This window comes from Cimex lectularius, unplaced genomic scaffold, assembly GCF_000648675.2.
Source record: "Cimex lectularius strain Harlan isolate CLEC.00 unplaced genomic scaffold, Clec_2.1 scaffold84, whole genome shotgun sequence".
Lineage (NCBI taxonomy): Eukaryota > Metazoa > Arthropoda > Insecta > Hemiptera > Cimicidae > Cimex > Cimex lectularius.
Genome location: NW_019392631.1, coordinates 962,235 through 980,412, shown reverse-complemented (window position 1 = coordinate 980,412; position 18,178 = coordinate 962,235). Strand labels below are relative to the sequence as shown.

At 37.4% G+C, this 18,178-nt stretch overlaps 2 protein-coding genes across 4 annotated transcripts in view; one reads left to right on the top strand and one right to left on the bottom strand.

Annotated features, from left to right (window-relative positions):
• LOC106662861 (tRNA (adenine(58)-N(1))-methyltransferase catalytic subunit TRMT61A) overlaps nt 1–18,178 on the top strand; it is a 53,698-nt gene that overhangs the window by 26,812 nt on the left and 8,708 nt on the right. For all 3 annotated transcript variants that reach the window (XM_014387271.2, XM_014387269.1, XM_014387270.2), the window contains exon 4: nt 9,951–10,108. In XM_014387271.2, coding sequence (XP_014242757.1) covers nt 9,951–10,108 — 158 coding nt within the window. The remainder of the gene's footprint in view (nt 1–9,950; nt 10,109–18,178) is intronic.
• On the bottom strand, nt 318–15,759 carry LOC112127545. Its single transcript, XM_024228660.1, has 3 exons — nt 15,539–15,759; nt 2,365–2,482; nt 318–678 (listed from the first exon to the last, which is right to left on the bottom strand). Exons 1-3 carry the CDS (start codon nt 15,564–15,566, stop codon nt 489–491), a joined length of 336 nt encoding a protein of 111 aa, XP_024084428.1. The 5' UTR covers nt 15,567–15,759; the 3' UTR covers nt 318–488.

Genomic DNA, 18,178 nt, shown 5'->3' with positions numbered 1-18,178 from the left:
TTCCAGCATGATCATACTTGATCTTTTTTTACGAGCGTTTGTATCAACAGAGGTCCTATCAACCCTCGAGTTGTCGGTGTTTCTGAAAAAAAGAAGCCTATTTGTATGTTGAATTCGAATGCATACTCAGTTATTTGCTAGAAATCTAGCCCTGGGCGATTTTTATTTTAGATCTTCTCTTTTGGTATATTACTTAATATTATAACATACTTCTATCATTGATGAAAATAATTTGGCTACTTGAGATCTGTTGTAACACATTTGTTTTTGTCTCTTTTTAAATATTTTTTTATTTGTTCAACATTTGTACCTGCATCTAGAGATGCAACAAAACATGATATATTATTTAACAAACGTAAACAGTGAAAAAAATCATATAGACATACTTGTGAGGGGTAGTAGCTGAATTGAATAGGCAAAACTCCTTAAAAGACGTTATTTTCACAAAACAAGAAAAATACTGAGCTTTTTAGTCTTCAAGAGACTCCCTAACCGTCGTAGTCGTTAGAACCCTTCATCCTTTCCTTCTCAGGAAGGCATACCGACTGGTGGCGCCCTGTTCCGACGACTCGGTCATCCCGGAAAGCCATTCGCCCAGAATGGCACATCACTCGCAGACTTCGTCGAAGGCGATCCACCTCTTGGCGTTGGAAGACGATGTGTTTTGTCCCTCCGAACCTGCAATTTTGTTCACATTGTATCGATCATGTGGCCTACAAGCAGTTATTTTGTAGCGTCCAAGGAATTTCGTTATTATCTATGACTATGGTTTAAACTGTCTTTTTGATAACCACTCCAACAGCCTATTTCGTAGGGATTTTCTTACTTTTAGAAAAGGTTCGTCTTTGATCTGAAGAATTTGGAGTTTGGCTTCTTGCCGTTCAGAACCAGAATTGGTTTAATGAGAATTTTCTCTAAAGGTGGCCATTCACGATCACTCCATATGGAACCGCGCCAAGCCGTACAGCTCCATTTGGAGTGCCTGAAATTTGAGGGGGCATTCACGACCGCTCCACAGCCAGTCGCTACGAACGTCAACCAGTGGATTACCTTCTCAAAATGGATGACGATCTCTTGTGCTACTCTTCTGTTTATTTACATATTAAAAGCAAAAATTCGAAGAGGAAATGGTGTAAGAAGTGGCTCCTGAACAAAAGCCATAATACCCACATCAGTTTGATGAAAGATCTTTCCCTTGAACCCGCTGATGAGAGGAACTATTTAAGGATGGATGAAAAGTCTTATTTATTCATTATATTTAGTGTTCTATTGACCAAATTACTTCTTTCAATTATTTAATCTTTGTTGTAAGGTTTTGGTTGAAATGAAAAAGCTAGTGCCAAGAGGGGGGGGGGTCTGAATCCACGGCCTTCGGCTAAATACGCCGCTGCTCTACCACTTGAGCTGTCGTGACTTCGATCCTCTCCGACACCAAAAAATGGCAAAAAGAGAGAAAATTCTGAAGGTTGTAGGTTGAGATGGGGAGTTGGTGCCCGAGTGGATCGAACTATCGAAGTCAGGATAGCTCAAGTGGTGAGCGCTGCGGCGCATTTAGCCGAATGTCGTGTATTCGAATCCCCTCGTGACACTATTTTTTCATTTCAACCAAAACCTTACAAAAAAATAACTATTAACGTCTTATTTATATTTACTCCAGCTTGTTACCCCCTTGATTAGAAAACAAAAGACAGTGATGAGAGAAATCATCACTACATGAAAGGTTGGCAACCACATTACGATTTCTCGCTACAGGGATGAACTACAAAGAACTGAAGACCGGATGTCATTACCAGTAAGGAATAAACGTTTTTGACTTTTTGAGAATGTACGACGGAGATGTTTGCTCAGTGACAGAAAGACGGAGACTGCGTCAAAAAACGAGCGTTTTCCCATTCACGACCATGCCAGCGCGCCAAAATCCCCACCCTCACGCCAGGTTTTCCCATTCACGATCGCGTCATGCCGTCGTCGCGCCGTAGATATTTGGAGTTTCGCGATTGAGTTTGGACCGGTCGAATATTCGGCACAGCCGGCCACGCCAGTTCAGTTTTGCCATTGAGGTGGTTTTTGGAACGGCGTCGCTCCGTTTGGACTGCTAGGAGCGATCGTGAATGGCCACCTTAAGGCACAGCCGGTTCAGTTTTGCCATTGACGTGGTTTTTGGAACGGCGTCGCTCCGTTTGGACTGCTAGGAGCGATCGTGAATGGCCACCTAGACTTCATTGGCATCATTTGGAGTGATAGGCTTCGGAGGAGGGTATAAGGGTAAAGGTTCGTCTAAAATAGAGTTTGAGGTCCGAGTGTGGAGTGAAGACAGTGGCAAGTTAATTTTAATTAATTAATATGCTTTGTTACTCAATGCACCATGTGTTAAAAAGGTTCCGATCTATTGAAATCCAACTACTTGTTCTGCTTCTATATTTCATTTTAACCGTCTTTGTAGTTACAATTTTTTGCAAGTTGCATTCTTCAGTACCTCCATCTAGAACAAAAGAATATACATATTTGTACTTATTTTACATAATTTTCATGTAGTATGTAGTGTAATTAAAATTTTTCCTTCAATCTACTTCGTGTACAGTTATTCTTTAGGTGTAGTGAGTTGGCAACCCCACACGAGACGGGAGCAAAGCCCGAATAGCATTTTTTTTTTCTGCCAAACTCAACGGTAGTGTACACGCTATCATTATGTAAATTGGAAGTCGATACCCAGCGGACGAAATCCACCTTGTATCCTGTTTCTCGTAGGTACTAAAATGGCATTTCCTCTGATCCTCATATCTGATGTAGTGACTTTGGGATTTACAACAGGGTCCAGTTTTTATTTGACAACCGTTAGTTACATGGCCGGAATTCATCGCCGATCTCTATTAATTACATCAAGTCGTGGTTTACGGTAAACATTGTTGTGTGGTCTAATTAGTGGCTGGGATCTAAATGCGATCACTTGGATGATAATATTCTCGTGCACATTCCAAACTACTTAAACAATAATTGAATAATTTCTCTGGCTTTGGGAAACATCGTGACTCCGGACCCTTGTCAATATCTGTCATTTTTTTATTAGGTCAACTATCTGATCGCACTGGATTGCGACAGCAACGGAAATGACCCGTACTGGACTGGTTATGACCGAATTCGATATATACGATGATTTTCGGACATGAGTAAATATCTTGTATTTGTAATATTGTATCAGTCGGAATTCTTACATAATTGAATTGGTTTTTATTTCCTTTGTAAACACGATATTCCTCCCATGCTCACGTTATTCCTGCATTAATTTTTCCATCCAATCGTCTGGCCGATTAATAGTTTTTGATAATCGTTCAGTGATACGTTTAAAATTAGTAAATATCATATAAAACGCTGTTCCCTTGATTAGGGCCGTGTTCCTATCCAGATAGGATTCATGAATTTTTTAAAGCCCGACATTGCACATTATTCAAACCGGGTAAAATTGTTTATGAATCGACCGTGGGCTCTAAAGAGGAATTTACGTCTAATAACACAGTTTATAGGTCATTTCGATGAACACGTGGTGGGGTGTAATTACTTCGGTCTCCTATAAAAAAAAAAGCAAAATTAATAAAGCCTTCGTATCTAGCGCGTTATTGAAACAAAACTATGAAGCAACACCTCGAGATAGTTCAGTATTCGCGCGAATGTTATCGTCGTGAGAAATCGGAAAATCCTTGAAAAACTCCTCCTTAAAAGGCTAATCCCTATTCTTAAGGATGCAAAAGCCTTATCGTCCTATCAATTTGGGTTCCTCTCACTTCACTCCACTGTGCGTGTGGTAGATACTATTTCTGTTGAGCGAAATGCTCGGTTGTCTTTCTAGAAGTAGCCAAGGCATTCGACCTTGATTTACTGTGGAAACTCAAGAAGATTATTCCCAGTTCCTTTTAACTTATACCAGATCCTACCTGATACACCGATATGTGTCTGCCAAGGAATATGCCTTTCCTTTTATATTCCGGTGAAATCTGGAATCAGTCCTCCATGGAAGTATCCTTTGGCCGATCCTCATTACCATATACATTGATGACAGTCCTAGTCCCTAAACACAGTTAGCCTATCCTCTCTTCTCACTCCAATCCATCCGTTGTAAGCTCCTATCTGCAAAGTCACCTATTTGAAGACTGGTTTCGCAAATGGAGAACCAAAGCAAACGAAAGCTAAGAGAGTCACTTTGACCTCCATTACGACTGAATGACATACCAATACTGACTGCTGACTTAGTACGATACTGTACATTAATAATCCACATCCTGGATCGGAATCCACGTAATCGCCTGAAACAAGACGTGAACCGTTACAAACTGCTGAGTCTACTGGACCACTGATCTCACCTAAACTTACACCTAAACCTCAACCAACTGACCATTTACAAACCTCTCATTCGTCCGATGTGGTCGCAGTGGAAGTTTGGGGCTCAACCAAATATTCATCCCGTATTCAGTCTCTCCAATCCTAACTCCTAAGAAAAATCCTTAACCCTTCCTTCTTCGTATCTAATAAAACCATTCACACTGGCCTCCGTACTCGTTCACGACCTTGTAAGAACAAATCAGAAATTTCACAACATCCGTTCTGTATACCTACACTTCCTCATGTAAGAATTTTCCCCACTAACCCTGCCTAGAAATGGAATGAATTACCTAATTTATTTATTTTGGTATAAGGTTCCTTTTGCCATGTAAAAACCCTTGGTAAAAATATATTTATTCTTAATGATCCTTGTACAAGATAATGGCTTGCATTCTTGATATCTAGTTTTTAAAGTTTAATTTATTGATTTAAGCAATAATATTAATTAATATTCCTAGGGTTGGTAAATTTGATAATTTGTGATAAATGGAAAGTACGAAGTTCCAAAATGAACGATTTCCGAACTAGCAGTTGAGCATTTATAAGTGAGGAGTACACCTTTCGTCAATCTAAGAAGTTTATGGTTTTTTTTCATTCCGTTTTAATCATAAAATTTAAGTATGCGTGGTATTGTTATTACCATGAGCCATACTTTTGCATTTATTTTTTATTTACAGTTACCTAATATTAGATGCTTACTAACAGCGACAAGAAACTCCTTGTTAACATCAGCCAATTTATTACGTTACACAGAGAATTAAAAAAAACCAAAGAATAACGAAGTTTTTAATTAGCTAATTTGGTTGAAATTTGTACCATGGAATGAGAAACGGGTGTAAATAGTAAGACTTGCATGAACGTTGCTATGATTTTTAGTTTTTTTTGCGGACTTGCTTTGAGATATTTTAAACAAAATCAGAGAGGTAGTGATGCTTGACCGCTAAATGCTTTAATGATACAGTCCGTCTTTTCCGAAGTATCTACTCCTATTAAAGTGTGATGAGATCTTTTGTAAGAGAATTAGCAAAAAAAAAAAAAAAAAGAAGGTATGGGGCGGTTATGTTTGTTGTGACGAGTGTTCCCATGACTTGAATCTGGTTGACCCCATCGCTGGTAACCATCTCACTATTTATATAGTGGGCTGTGATTCATCTATAGAGGCGGTCCGCCATAATAACAACCCTTGGGATCAATTAGTCACTCACACCGATCCCTATTAGATGTAATACCCGCTCCGACACTGTTCACAAAATTACAAACCATCTATAATCACCTACGTGCCTTGCACACTCCCCTTGCTGTGAGGGGGAGGGAGCCGGTCGTAATATCGGCGTGTTATATGTACTTTAAATGGGCAGTATCGACCCAAGATTGTTTTTTATAGAGGAAAGACTAGGAAAGATCCTCCATAAACACGCCACCCATTAATTCGCCATTAATCCATTGGATAAAAGCGCAGACGCTAGAAAATGAACGTTGCTTTAATAATACACTATTGGTTCCTCGAAACTATTTTTCCAAAGTACTAACGTAACTTAATCGTTCGTAATTTTGATGAAGCCAAATCGTGCTTGATAATTCTTGCTTCGAACAAATATTATAAAATCGTATATGTTTAGTTTTTGCATTATTGAAAAACAACTTTTACACAACAGTGCCTTTCCGTCCACTGTATTTTCTCAAATATAGATAGATATACAGATACTTTTAGAGATAGATATTTCCAATAATGTATATTTAAAACAGGTCGTGGGTTCGAATCCCGCTCGAGACAGTAACTGTTTGATTACAACCAAAACCTTACATTAAAAAAAAGTTTTAGTGGTCAATTGACCAAGTTACTTCTTTCAATTAATTATTCTTTTTATGTAAGGTTTTTGGTTGAGATAATAAATTCTGTATTTTTTTTTAGTCTGTTTGGTTTTTTTATCTCAACCGAACACCTTACATAAAAAAGAATAATTAAATGAAGTCGTTGTCAAGGTTGTCAATTACGGAATATACATAAAACATACATAACAAATTATTATTTTTTATGTAAGGTTTTTGGTTAAGATAAAAAACCAAACAGACAAAAAATCCAAAAACTGCAGTATTTTTTATTTCAACCAAAAAACTTAAATAAAAAAGATTAATTAATTGAAAGAAGTTATTTGGTCAATAAACCACTAAAAATAATGGATTTAATAAGTAAAACGATGTGTAACTTCACTAACAGCTCCCGTGGCCACTTCACATGTCACCGAGAATCGAATCCTGATTACACATTTGAAAAATGGCAAAAAGAGGGGAAATTCGAAAGATTGTAGGTTAAGATGGGGAGTTGGTGTCCGAGTGGATCGAAGTCACCATAGCTCAAGTGGTTAGAACAAGGCGTATTGAGCCGAAAGTCGTGGGTTCGAATCCCACTCGTGCCAATAACTTTTTCATTTCAACCAAAACCTTATATAAAAAAAAAATTAATTAATTGAATGAAGTAATTTGGTCAATAGTCCACAAAATATATATTTAAAACGTCAAAAAATAAACAAAGTATATACTCGAATAAATTGTATGCAGGAAGTTGTTGCAAAAGAAAAGAAAAAGAAGAAATAGAGAAAAAATAGAATTCAATTGTATTATATCGTCTCTGGAGAATAAGGTAGATGCTGAAGAACTTCGTAGCCAAGCTATTTCCATTTGTTTACAGTATGTTTTGAAAGATGAGGCCTATCGTTGTCGTGGAGGAGTATAGGTCCTTTCCGATTTACCAATGCAGGTTGTTTATTGGGTAATTTTTTATGCATTTCGTCAATTTCCTTGCAGTACGATGCAGAGGTAATGGTCCCACTCTAGGCAAAAAGGAGTAGTGAATAATTCCACCCATGGACCACCATACGGTCACCATCAATTTTTTTGGGTGTCAATTTGGTTTTCGCATGTGTCCTGGTCTTTCGTCGATGTTGACCACTGCCCTGACCGACGTTGATTGTCATATGCAATCCATTTTTCATCTCAAGAGATCATTCTTTCAAGAAAAGGCTCGGTTCTTTTGCCTGACGAACAAGGAAACGCGCTCAATGCGCTTTAACTGCTGTAGTTTAGTGACTCATGAGGGACCCATCAAGCTTTTTGATTTTTCCTATGTTCCTTAATTGTCTTGACACGGCCGCACTGGCATTTAGTCGTACTGGGAGTCCTCTGACCGTTTGATATTGGTTTTCTTCACCTGAAGCTTAAGGAAATCGTTGTCAATTAAAGTTGCAGGTCTTCCGCGGGGCTCGTTTTCCAATTCGGTATTCCCTTCCGAAAATTGGGCAAACCAACAGCGAATGGTCCGTTCATTTACACTCCATTCCACAAACGCCTTACTGATGTTTCTCGTAGCCTCAGCTGCCGAATGACCGAGTTTAAACTCGTAAAGGAATATTACACGAAAATCGCGTTTCCTTAATTTAATTAGAATGTAAACAATTGGAAGTAAACAAAAGAAAACCGCTATATACGCTCTGAATTTTTGAAACTATAAAATCAGGCATTTCATGTAAAACAACCCAATATTTCTTAATTTTAGATGTGGTAATATGACTTACTGTACTGGTATGGGAGGGGTCACCTCCCTGTTAAGCGTTAAAAATAAATAAATTAATCAATTAAGTAGATAGAACTAATATAGACTGGAAGTGTTGGATTGTGGATAAACGTAGTATCTAAGGAAAACATCACGATACGAGTACGTATTTTTAAGAGGGATAGCATGCCAACAGTCGGTTTGTAGATGTAAGTCTTAAATAAAAATGGAAGACGGGTAAAAGAATGAATGAGATGAAAGGTCGAAGATAATATATCTGTATCAATGTGGGTGGGAGAGGAATTTTAATGAATGTATTTGGCGGATGGCAAGTATCTATAAATCCATATAGCGCCGGCGCCGTTCGCCGTTCTCCCCGTCCAACCGAGAACCGAAGAGGGCTTCGACGGTGTACAAAGCCGCCGACAAACAACCGCCGCTTAATAACAATAATTATTAATGAAATCGCTCCCTAAACAAATTAATAGGATCTCATCCGTTTTCCCAGGCCCGAGCGGGGGCATATATCATTCTTTAATCACTCCGGTATTTTATTACATTCCTCCTCGGGCTCGTGGTTCAATCCCTTCACGGAACTCAAGCCAGCGGTTTTTTTCTTTCACGTAATTAAAACGAGATTAATGCATTTTTTACATCATTTATTCATAATTAAGTTTGGTCCCAAATTACTGTCACAACAGAATCCAATTTAGGTTACCATCTTTTTGCAGTATATTTCCCAATTCCGTAAGATCTCTAATTTTCTCAAAAAATATCAAAACGTTTACGTCGTATTCAAGTTAAAAGTACAACTTTTCCAGCACAGCGACGAATGGTAAAGGCGGCATTGTGGTGCTTGGAGCAAAGAGAGGGTGGGAGATAGATAGATAGATGGAGAGTGATAGAGTAAGAGAGAAGGAGGGAGAGAGAGAGAGAGAGAGAGAGAGAGAGAGAGAGAGGGGGTGAAAGAGAGTGTGCAGGCAAAGATTTAAGTAAATGGGGAGAGGCAGTGAGAGAGGGGAGAGAAAGAGTGAGGGGGACAGAGTGAGAAAGGGAGACGGTGAGAGCCTGGAGAGAGTGAGAGAGGGGAGCGAGAGGGGGGAGAGAAAGAGTGAGGGAGTCAGAGTGAGCGTGGAGAGTGTGGGAAAGGGTGAGGGTGAGAGAGGAGAGTGGAGAGAGAGAGAGAGTAAGAGAGAGTGGGGGTGAGTGTGTGAGAGAGAGAGAGGGAGAGGCAGAGAGAGCGTGGAGAGAGTGAGAGAGAAAGAGACTATATACACATTTTACATCACTGACCTTACTGAGGATCGGTTGGGTACTCAATATTCCGCCTTATAGACCGTCACTTCCAAACTGTCCAAAACGCTTCTTTCTCTGCCATATACCCGATTCCACAAGGGAGCATTCTCGCTCCCCTCCTCTGCACAATGTACACGGCTGATCTACCAACTCACCCTAACACTTTCATTTTTACCTTTACCGATGACACATCAATACTCACCTCCTATAAAGACCCCGTTACTGCATCGCGTAATTTACAAAATGACTTACGCACACCCGAATCCTGGTACCGCCAATGGAGAATCGTAAATCTAAATACATTGTTTTCACTCTTTAAAAAAATCTATTAATAACTATTTTGGTTTTAAAGCACAAATTTTACCTTAACATATGTATAAAGTATCGACCTCACACACTACATACAGTTTTGTACCTTACAGTTTAGAACCGTTTTGTGAAAGGACTAGATCTACGCCCTTTTATCGATTATTTCAGCCAAAATGATAAAGTATTTTGAGTCAGAGAAGAAATGTGTTTACGATATAGTACATATTATTTTTTCGTGAGAACGGTTTCCTTACTTTTAATTTACGGCTACAATTGCTAAAAACCAGTCAATTCGATTATGAGAAATTTAATGTAGGATCGTCCTTCGAATTTGTTTGTTTTTTATTTATATTCATAACTACGCAGTGGAGCTGTCAGTAGTACCGTGAAAGTATTTAATTCGTTTTTACTCTTCATGCAGGTGGGCGTTTCTGTTCTTTCTCCCCTTGCATCGAGCAGGTTCAAAGGACTTGCACAGCCCTGACTGATGCCGGCTACACCGAAATTCGCACTCTTGAGTGCATCCAGAGGGAGATAGCAGTCAACCGGAGGAATCTTCCCGTCCTCAGCCTTGATAAGGTAAGAAGTATATTTCATTGTATTTGTTGTACCTTTAAGGCGTCTAACTGAATTAATAATCAATGCTACATGAAAACTGTCCTTATTCAAAACAAGATGAAAATGTTTGGTGCTTACACGTTAAATCAGTTAACGTCAAAATATCTTAATATAAGAAAGTATCTGTACTAGGTTTAAATCTTTCACCAGAAAGAAGAGGTAAGGCAGTGAAAGGTATGAATAATTTATAACCAGACAAGAGCGAGTTTAAATGAATTGAATCTAAATTTAAACAGAGAGATCGCATTTCGCGAAAAAATAAGTCGAGATCAACTTGATATTTTGGAACCACACGTACGATTTAAAAAAAGTTGCTTGTTTATTTTAATTATTTTTTTAATGGCTTTGTTTCTCAATATTAGCCAGAGATAATAAGTGGAAAACAACTTAAAAATGGAAAGACCTAAAGTACCTCAGTGTTAAAATTTAGACAGTTGTGCTACCAACTCCATGTACCTTTTTGAACTGAATCGAACGAAAAAGTGTCGAGTCAGTATGACCATTTGGGCCCCGCTTCATGATGGAATACAAACTAATACTATTAGTGTAATAGCTTGTAATTTGTACAATTTTGTTTCAAAATAAAAACGTACACATCCGTCAGGCAAAATGTCTTCAAATAGTGTTAACTTTATTGGACTTTCATTCCGAAGGGTTGTCACTCACCGTTGTGCTGACCCTAGGGGGTCAATATCTTAGGGGAGTTCACCTTCCCCGTTATGCGACTGGGTCACTAGTATCTCATCTTCAGTAAGCCAGATGCTCGGGAGATTGTCTCTTCCTAACCAACGTGGGCTTTCGACAGCCCCCAATAATGCAATCGCACTAATAAATACATTCACACCTAATGTACATGGCACTCATTCTGATTAGCCGGTTGAGTACTCGATATTCCTCCATCTACCAGCCGTTGAAAGTCGTTAAATATAACGGTGATCTTGAAATAATATAAACAATGATCCCTCTAAAGTTTCAATTCAGCAATATGTATCTTAGGAATGATTTTTCGTTGGGCTACATTGGCAGCTGTTTATTATCATGTAAATGATATTGCAAACCAAAGTTAGGACAAGAAACTTTCTAATTCCCATTAAAAACTTGCAAACTTGTTTAGAAAATATTTTTTTCCACTTTTGCTTCACTATGCGACGGTGGGATTTGAACCCACGACCGCGGAGTCCTCGAGCCGAGAGTACATGCTGACCATTCGGCTACCGCGGTCCCCATTTTTAATTTATTCTATGATAAAATAATTGTAATAAAATAATTATTCAGAAATCGTAAGATGCGGTCTGGTGTGATGTAGGTTTCAGAAAAACATTTTCTTTATCGTGCCAACGTTTCGATCTTTATTGAGATCTCTTCAGGGCCTGGGATTTACAAACATTGTTTAAATTTAACAAAATAAATAAAGTAATAAATAAATAAATTATTTTTTTAGTATCTCACTAGACATAATCATTAGCTGGGAGAGAGCACATAAAATACTAGGCGAATTTCGAGTGGACTTCAGAAAATACTAAATGCTCTATAGTTGACAATGTTGCCACGCTTATGAGTTGGATTAAAATTTAATATGAGTATTCAGAAATCGTGAGATGGGTCTGGTGTGATGTAGGTTTCAGAAAAACATTTTTGTTTATCGTGCCAACGTTGCACTCTCAACACGGCACGCAAGAATGGCACACTTACGCAGAAAACAAACACTTTGAGCCCTGAAGATGATCTCAATAAAGATCGAAACGTTGGCACTGTAAAGAAAATGTTTTTCTGAAACCTACATCGCACCAGACCGCATCTCACGATTTCTGAATAATCATCGACTAACGGTCACTAATCACCACACACTCTAATAGAGTGTTAAGAGAGAAAAAAGTTTACTTGAAAAAAAAAATTGAGGGAGAAATTTTTAAAAAAATTATTTATAATATTTTTGGAGCCGTTATTTTTTTCTCATTTGTCGTATTATTTGTGTGTGTGTGTGCGTGCGTGCGTGTGTGCGTGTGTGTGGTGTTAGTGACCGTTAGTCAATGATTATTCGGAGATCGTGAGATGCGGTCTGGTGTGATGTAGGTTTCAGAAAAACATTTTCTTTATCGTACCAACGTTTCGATCTTTATTGAGATCATCTTCAGGGCTCAAAATGTTTGTTTTCTGGTAGATGTGTCATTCTTGTGTCGTGTTGTCATTCTTGTGGTTTTTTTAAACCTTTAAAACTTGGAATAGAAACCTTAATAGAATTTAGATTAAATCAAATCTTTCAACCGATACACAAATATGATTTTTTTTATGTCCTCGAGTGTACATTAACAAATGGGCTTTTGTTCTTTCCATTGTTCATGTGGGTAGTTATTAATGACCATATCAGTGAAGCATCAACGCACCGTTTAACACTCCTAATAGATTATGAATTATCTGGTAGAGTGTGTACAACAACGGTGGGAAAACATTGAAATAATTTCACCTCCCATGCATTCTATCCATAAATTCCTCGTTCTGAGGATTGAGTAAACACAGAGGGTAGAAATAATCGCAATTTCAACGTTACAAAAATTATATCAGGTAGGGCTCATTTTTACGAAAACGCCCACGGAAATTTTTACTGAAATAATCTAAGTTTTACGGCTGATTTTGTACTCCTCACATGTCAATACTTGGCCTACAAAATATGATGTAAAATTTCTTTTAAAAAGTTCTGTCCGGGAAGGATAGTTTTGGTCACTGAAATGACAATTAAAGCCAAGTAGAAATCTAAGAAGACAAATCTATGTTGTATTAGTAAATAAAGACATGAGGGATATCACCGTGATTTATGCATTTTGGCATTAGCTTTATCAATCCTATGGAAATATATACCTGTTAATTCTTTTAAAGAGGATTTGGTTACATTTTGACTAGGCACATTCTTGAATGGAATTGTTTTTTGAAGGATATACCAGTGTATTAAGAAAATAATTTATGGAATAGAATTCATGCCTATTCTTCTTTTCTATTTTTTCTTTTCTCTTCATGTTTTTCTAATGCAAGTAAATTATTAGCTAGAATGAAATGGACAAGTTAAAAAAAAAAGAAAAGTGCAATAACGATTGTTAACATAAATGTGTATATTATTATAAATTATATTGTATATAAAATAAATAATATCTGTATTTCCTTTTGCATTTTTTAATATTTGTTATACTTTTTGTATTAATTATGTGGTTTTTTCACCACAGGTTCAGCGTACCAAGATTGGAATATACATTTTATTTTTATTAAAAAAAAAACACGATTTTATAGATTAATATATGTATCTCTTACACACTTTAGAATTGGATATGGTATTTTTACTACGCTCTGGGGGTCTATGAAAAACGAAAAGGCCATACTGACAAGACTACGCATAGGACACACAAGAATAACACATGGGCACTTCTAGGCAGGAAAATCATCTCATAGGTGCCCGTTATGCAAGAATAAAATAACAATGGGGCATATTTTCAATTGCAAAAGGCTTAACGTTTCTAGGCAATTTTGATGTGTTGTCAGATCTGTGCGTGTTTTTGGGGCACGACTGCTCTGGTTCCTCAGGATTATAGAAATTTTTAAATGTATATAGTTATTCAGAAATCGTGAGATGCGGTCGGGTGTGATGTAGGTTTCAGAAAAACATTTTCTTTATCGTGCCAACGTTTCGATCTTTATTGAGATCATCTTTAGGGCCTGGGATTTACAAACATNGGTCTTTAGTAATAATGTATAGAATAATTTTAAAAAAAATAATGGTAACATTTATTTAGAAATCGTGAGATGCGGTCTGGTGTGATGTAGGTTTCAGAAAAACATTTTCTTTATCGTGCCAACGTTTCGATCTTTATTGAGATCATCTTCAGGGCTCAAAGTGTTTGTCTTCTGTGTAATTGTGCCATTCTTGCGTGTCGTGTTGAGATAATATGTATATAGTGTTTATGTGTGTGTTGTATACACGTTAATTTATTGAAATGAATATAATTAATTGGTCAAGCGGACCACGAAAACTAGTGAATTTAATAATTTATTAGCGTGAAAGGAATGGGTTATTTAACGGCGCCTCAAGGATTATCGAGTATTCTGGGGTGAGTGTGTGACGTCTTTAGGGTAAAACTAAGATTTTTTTTTTTACGAGGGTTCTCAACAGCAGAAGTTATATCAACCATCGGGGTGCCGGTGTTTTTGAAAAAAAAAATTAAGTATGTCGGGTTCGAATGCAGGGCCGCTGGATTCGAACCCGGGACCTTTACCTTACAGTGATGAGCGTCGTGTCAACGCCTAAATCGTTGCGGCCACCGATGCCCCTTTAAATTAAGTTATTAGCATGAATGGAGTGAATGTGACCAGACGTGTATGTTTTTACCGGGTGTTGTGTTATGTGAACTTATTGGAATGAATTTAATTTATTAGGGTGAAAGGAATGGGTTGTTTAACCCCTTTCCGAGGAATATACAGTACTCTTGGGAGAGTGAGTGACGTCTGGCTGCAGTTTAAACTTCAGCTCTTCCTCGGCCCATAAACCTCCCACTTTATATAATAATGTGATAATTTTCTAAATTTTTCCCATAGTCAGTTTTTAAAAAGGTAGATTTTTATTTACTTTTTCGAAAGAGCATTGTTCTAAAATGGAAAAAAAATCATGTTCCCTTTCTGAAACATTAATTCTCCCCCAAAAATGTGATTTGCAATTTACTTAGGAAATTTTATGATTTTAATTTTCTACTATTCTGTAAAGGAGTGCAAAGATTATTGTAAATTGTTGATTAAGCGTCAAAAGTGATGTGATAGCAGTGACATATTTTCACCAAAAGCCCAAAGAAATTTAACCAGACATAATCGAAGGAATCTAAAGAAAAGTCAACAATTTCTTGAATCATAGATGATAAAATACTCATGATAAAAAGTAACCTTAAACATGTAAAGGCAAAATAATAAATAAAACACTTGAGAATCCTTCTGGTTCTTCTTTGTTCGTAGAAAATTTGAAATTTATCAATCAATGGCCGGTTTTTTGTTTGACGATATTATATGCTTCACATGTACTAATTTTGATAGAAAAAGGCTATTTTTATGAACATGCAATAGAAGAAAATTCTATTCGCAGAATTATTACTAAAGGTGTAATGTTACAGCTTACATACTAGTCTAATGCCTTTGCTTTAAAAAAAAAGTCAGTGGTAATAATAGACATAATGATTCTGACGGTCTTTCTTCTGACATCCGCATTCTACAATGTGTTGAAGACGTTATCGCATCCTCCTTTGAGAAAAACTTTATTGCCCGGCTGACTTTCTCAACGTTCCTCGAGTCTGGGCATGCTGGGATGCTGTGTAAACTCTCAAGCATTCTCCGTACAACCTACACCTTATCGTACAGACCTACCTAGGCCACCGTTACTTCTGGGTAACATACGGTTCTTCCCATTCGCCCATCCATTCTATCCGTGCAGGAGTCCCCCAAGGTGGTATTCTTGGTCCAATCCTTTACGTAAATTCTGCTGACGTACATAATCATCCAAATGGATGTTGGAAAAAGAGTCTTGTTCACATTTGGAGATGACACTGCGATCTTTTCCACTCAATGATTCTGACCTTGCCGTTCGATCCCCTACCGCCTTTCTTTACCATCCTTGAACCTCGGCTAAAGAAGGGGAAAATAAAAATAAATGAAAATAAATGCCAGTACATCAATTTCACATTACGGCGAGCAATCCATCCTCCTGTATTCTCAACTGTGTTCCTCAACCCACGACAAAACTGTGTTCACTATTTAGGTCTCGACAAACGACTCAACATATTAGACAAACTCAGAGAGACGATCCAAACTATCCCTTAACAATAAAACCCTAATGTACAACATTGTGTAACATTTAGTGGCCGTTAAGTAATGATAATGTAGAGACTGAGATCCAGCTTGGTGTAGTGCAGTCTAGTAAAACAACGGACGGTTTTGGACTGTAAGATTGGATCCGATAGAAGTTGAATACTTTAGCTGAGACCGATAGTAAGTACCATATAGTAAGTCCAAAGTAATGTGTTGTAGTCTAGAGATCATGAGATGCGTTCTCTTGTGGTGTTTACATTACCCAAACCATGGACTTACTATGTGGAAATGTGGGTCTCAACCAAAGTATCCAACTCCTGTCGGAAAAAATCTTTCCAGTCCAAAACCCTTCGTTGAATTACTGAAAAGCTTCTTCTATATGTCTAATGGTACGTTTCACCATGACCTCAACATCCCTTACGTTTCCCACGCCATCAAATCAAGATACAAAAAATTCTACTGATCACTCACCGATCATCAAATTCCTCAGTAATCCAACTTTCGTCTATTTCCCGAAGCTCCACATAGCCACCTGAAACACAGATGGTCTCGTGATCTCAACTCGAGTGATGCGAGTGCCAAATGTCCTTACTATATCAGAGTGTCTCTACTGAGTGGCTTTTCCGCTCCGGACAATACAATTATCCTTTACATCCATATTTCTTGTAGTTATTTCTGCAGTTCTAAAGTCAAAATAAAAGGAAAAAACAACACTTGTATTGTTAATATTACACAGTTTATAATTTCTGATGGGTTTAAAAAAGAAAGTAGATCCAGGCTGATGGTAATAAACAATAAAACCTGGGTAGACGATATAGCGGACAGATTGGCGGATATATGTAAAACTTTTTGGAGCCGGGATTGTATTGTCCCCGCCCCTATTGTTCACATTAAGACGGTATATCATTCCCGTCAAAGCACGGTATGCAACTTACTTTTAAGAACGCCGATTTTCATGCATGTGAAAAATAAACAAAATTTGTATTTTCTCCCTCTTCTTTATTAACTTTAAACGTGAAACCCGGAATTCTCATACCTCCTCATGCGTACTGCACGGGATTCCACAATAAGCAAACACAACTTACTTTATATGTTTTATAATTAATTAGATTGAATAGCACGGAGATAATTGTCGAGGATAATTTCCTTGGAGCGGATATTTCGGAGCCGATCATTTTTACCTAAGCTGTTGGCAGGCTATCAATTATGGCCAGTAAACCAGTCGTTATGCTCACACCCATTGTTTATGGGCAGATTAATAGACAGTCGTTAGCCGTTAACAGTGCCCAGTTGATCAAATAACAACCATTTATTAATGTTCATAAAAGTATCGTTTGTAGGCCGGTACAAAGTTTGTTTATTGAATTGAAATAATTCAATAAATTTAAAACTGCCGTTTGTAGATTCTCTTCTAGTTCGAATCAACCGTTTGTTTTGTTTAATATTCATTATTTTGTAATTTGGTTTGGTTTTAATGGTATTCTCCATACCTTATCACGGGGAAATCAAAATTTCTGAATGTCGTCACTTTTGTATTTAAAAAAAGTCAATTAATGTCAAGTAATTACAAATGTTCCCTTTATTCGCAAGGTCGACGGTATATTAGATTTTTTTGCACAACTAGATTAAATTTCCAATAAGATGTGATCAATACTAAACTTGTCAAAGTTGGTGAAATAAGCGTTGTAATAGCCCCAGAACATTACAAAAAATTTTTTTTTGGTCAAAGTTGAGAAACTTACTATAGTGATTTTAATCTACTATTTTCAAACTTAGAGACCAGCAAATTTCAGAAAACGTTCTCCATTTAATATCCTTTTTATGGTGTAATTGCTTTTTTCAAAGATGAAGAAATTAATGAAGAAAGGTAAAAACCGTGATTGACGGATTGGTAAGGTGGAAAGATTAATAATTAAAAAAGAATAAATAAAAAAAACTTAAGGAAATTTTGAATGAATGAACTAAGAACGTTTTGAATTTTAAAACTTTTATTACTTGGAATAATAAATAATACAATGGGGGCGTCGGGGGCTCCAACGGTTTAGGCGTTGACGCGGCGCTCATCACTGTAAGGTAAAGGACTCGGGTTCGAATCCACCAGCGGCCCTGCATTCGAACCCGTCATACTTACAAATGGGCTTTTTTCAAAAACACCGGCACTCCGAGGGTTGATATAACCTCCTTGTTTAAAAAAAATAA

Bases quoted from the DNA above. Each gene is read 5' to 3' on its own strand.
- LOC112127545 (XM_024228660.1), bottom strand. From the start codon at position 15,566: ATGTTACCCAGAAGTAACGGTGGCCTAG. The intron at 2,483-15,538 runs GTAGGTCTGTAC...CTTTTGTTCTAG, and splicing joins CAGAAGTAACGGTGGCCTAG to ATGGAGGTACTGAAGAATGC. The intron at 679-2,364 runs GTGCATTGAGTA...ACAAAATTGCAG, and splicing joins CGGAACCTTTTTAACACATG to GTTCGGAGGGACAAAACACA.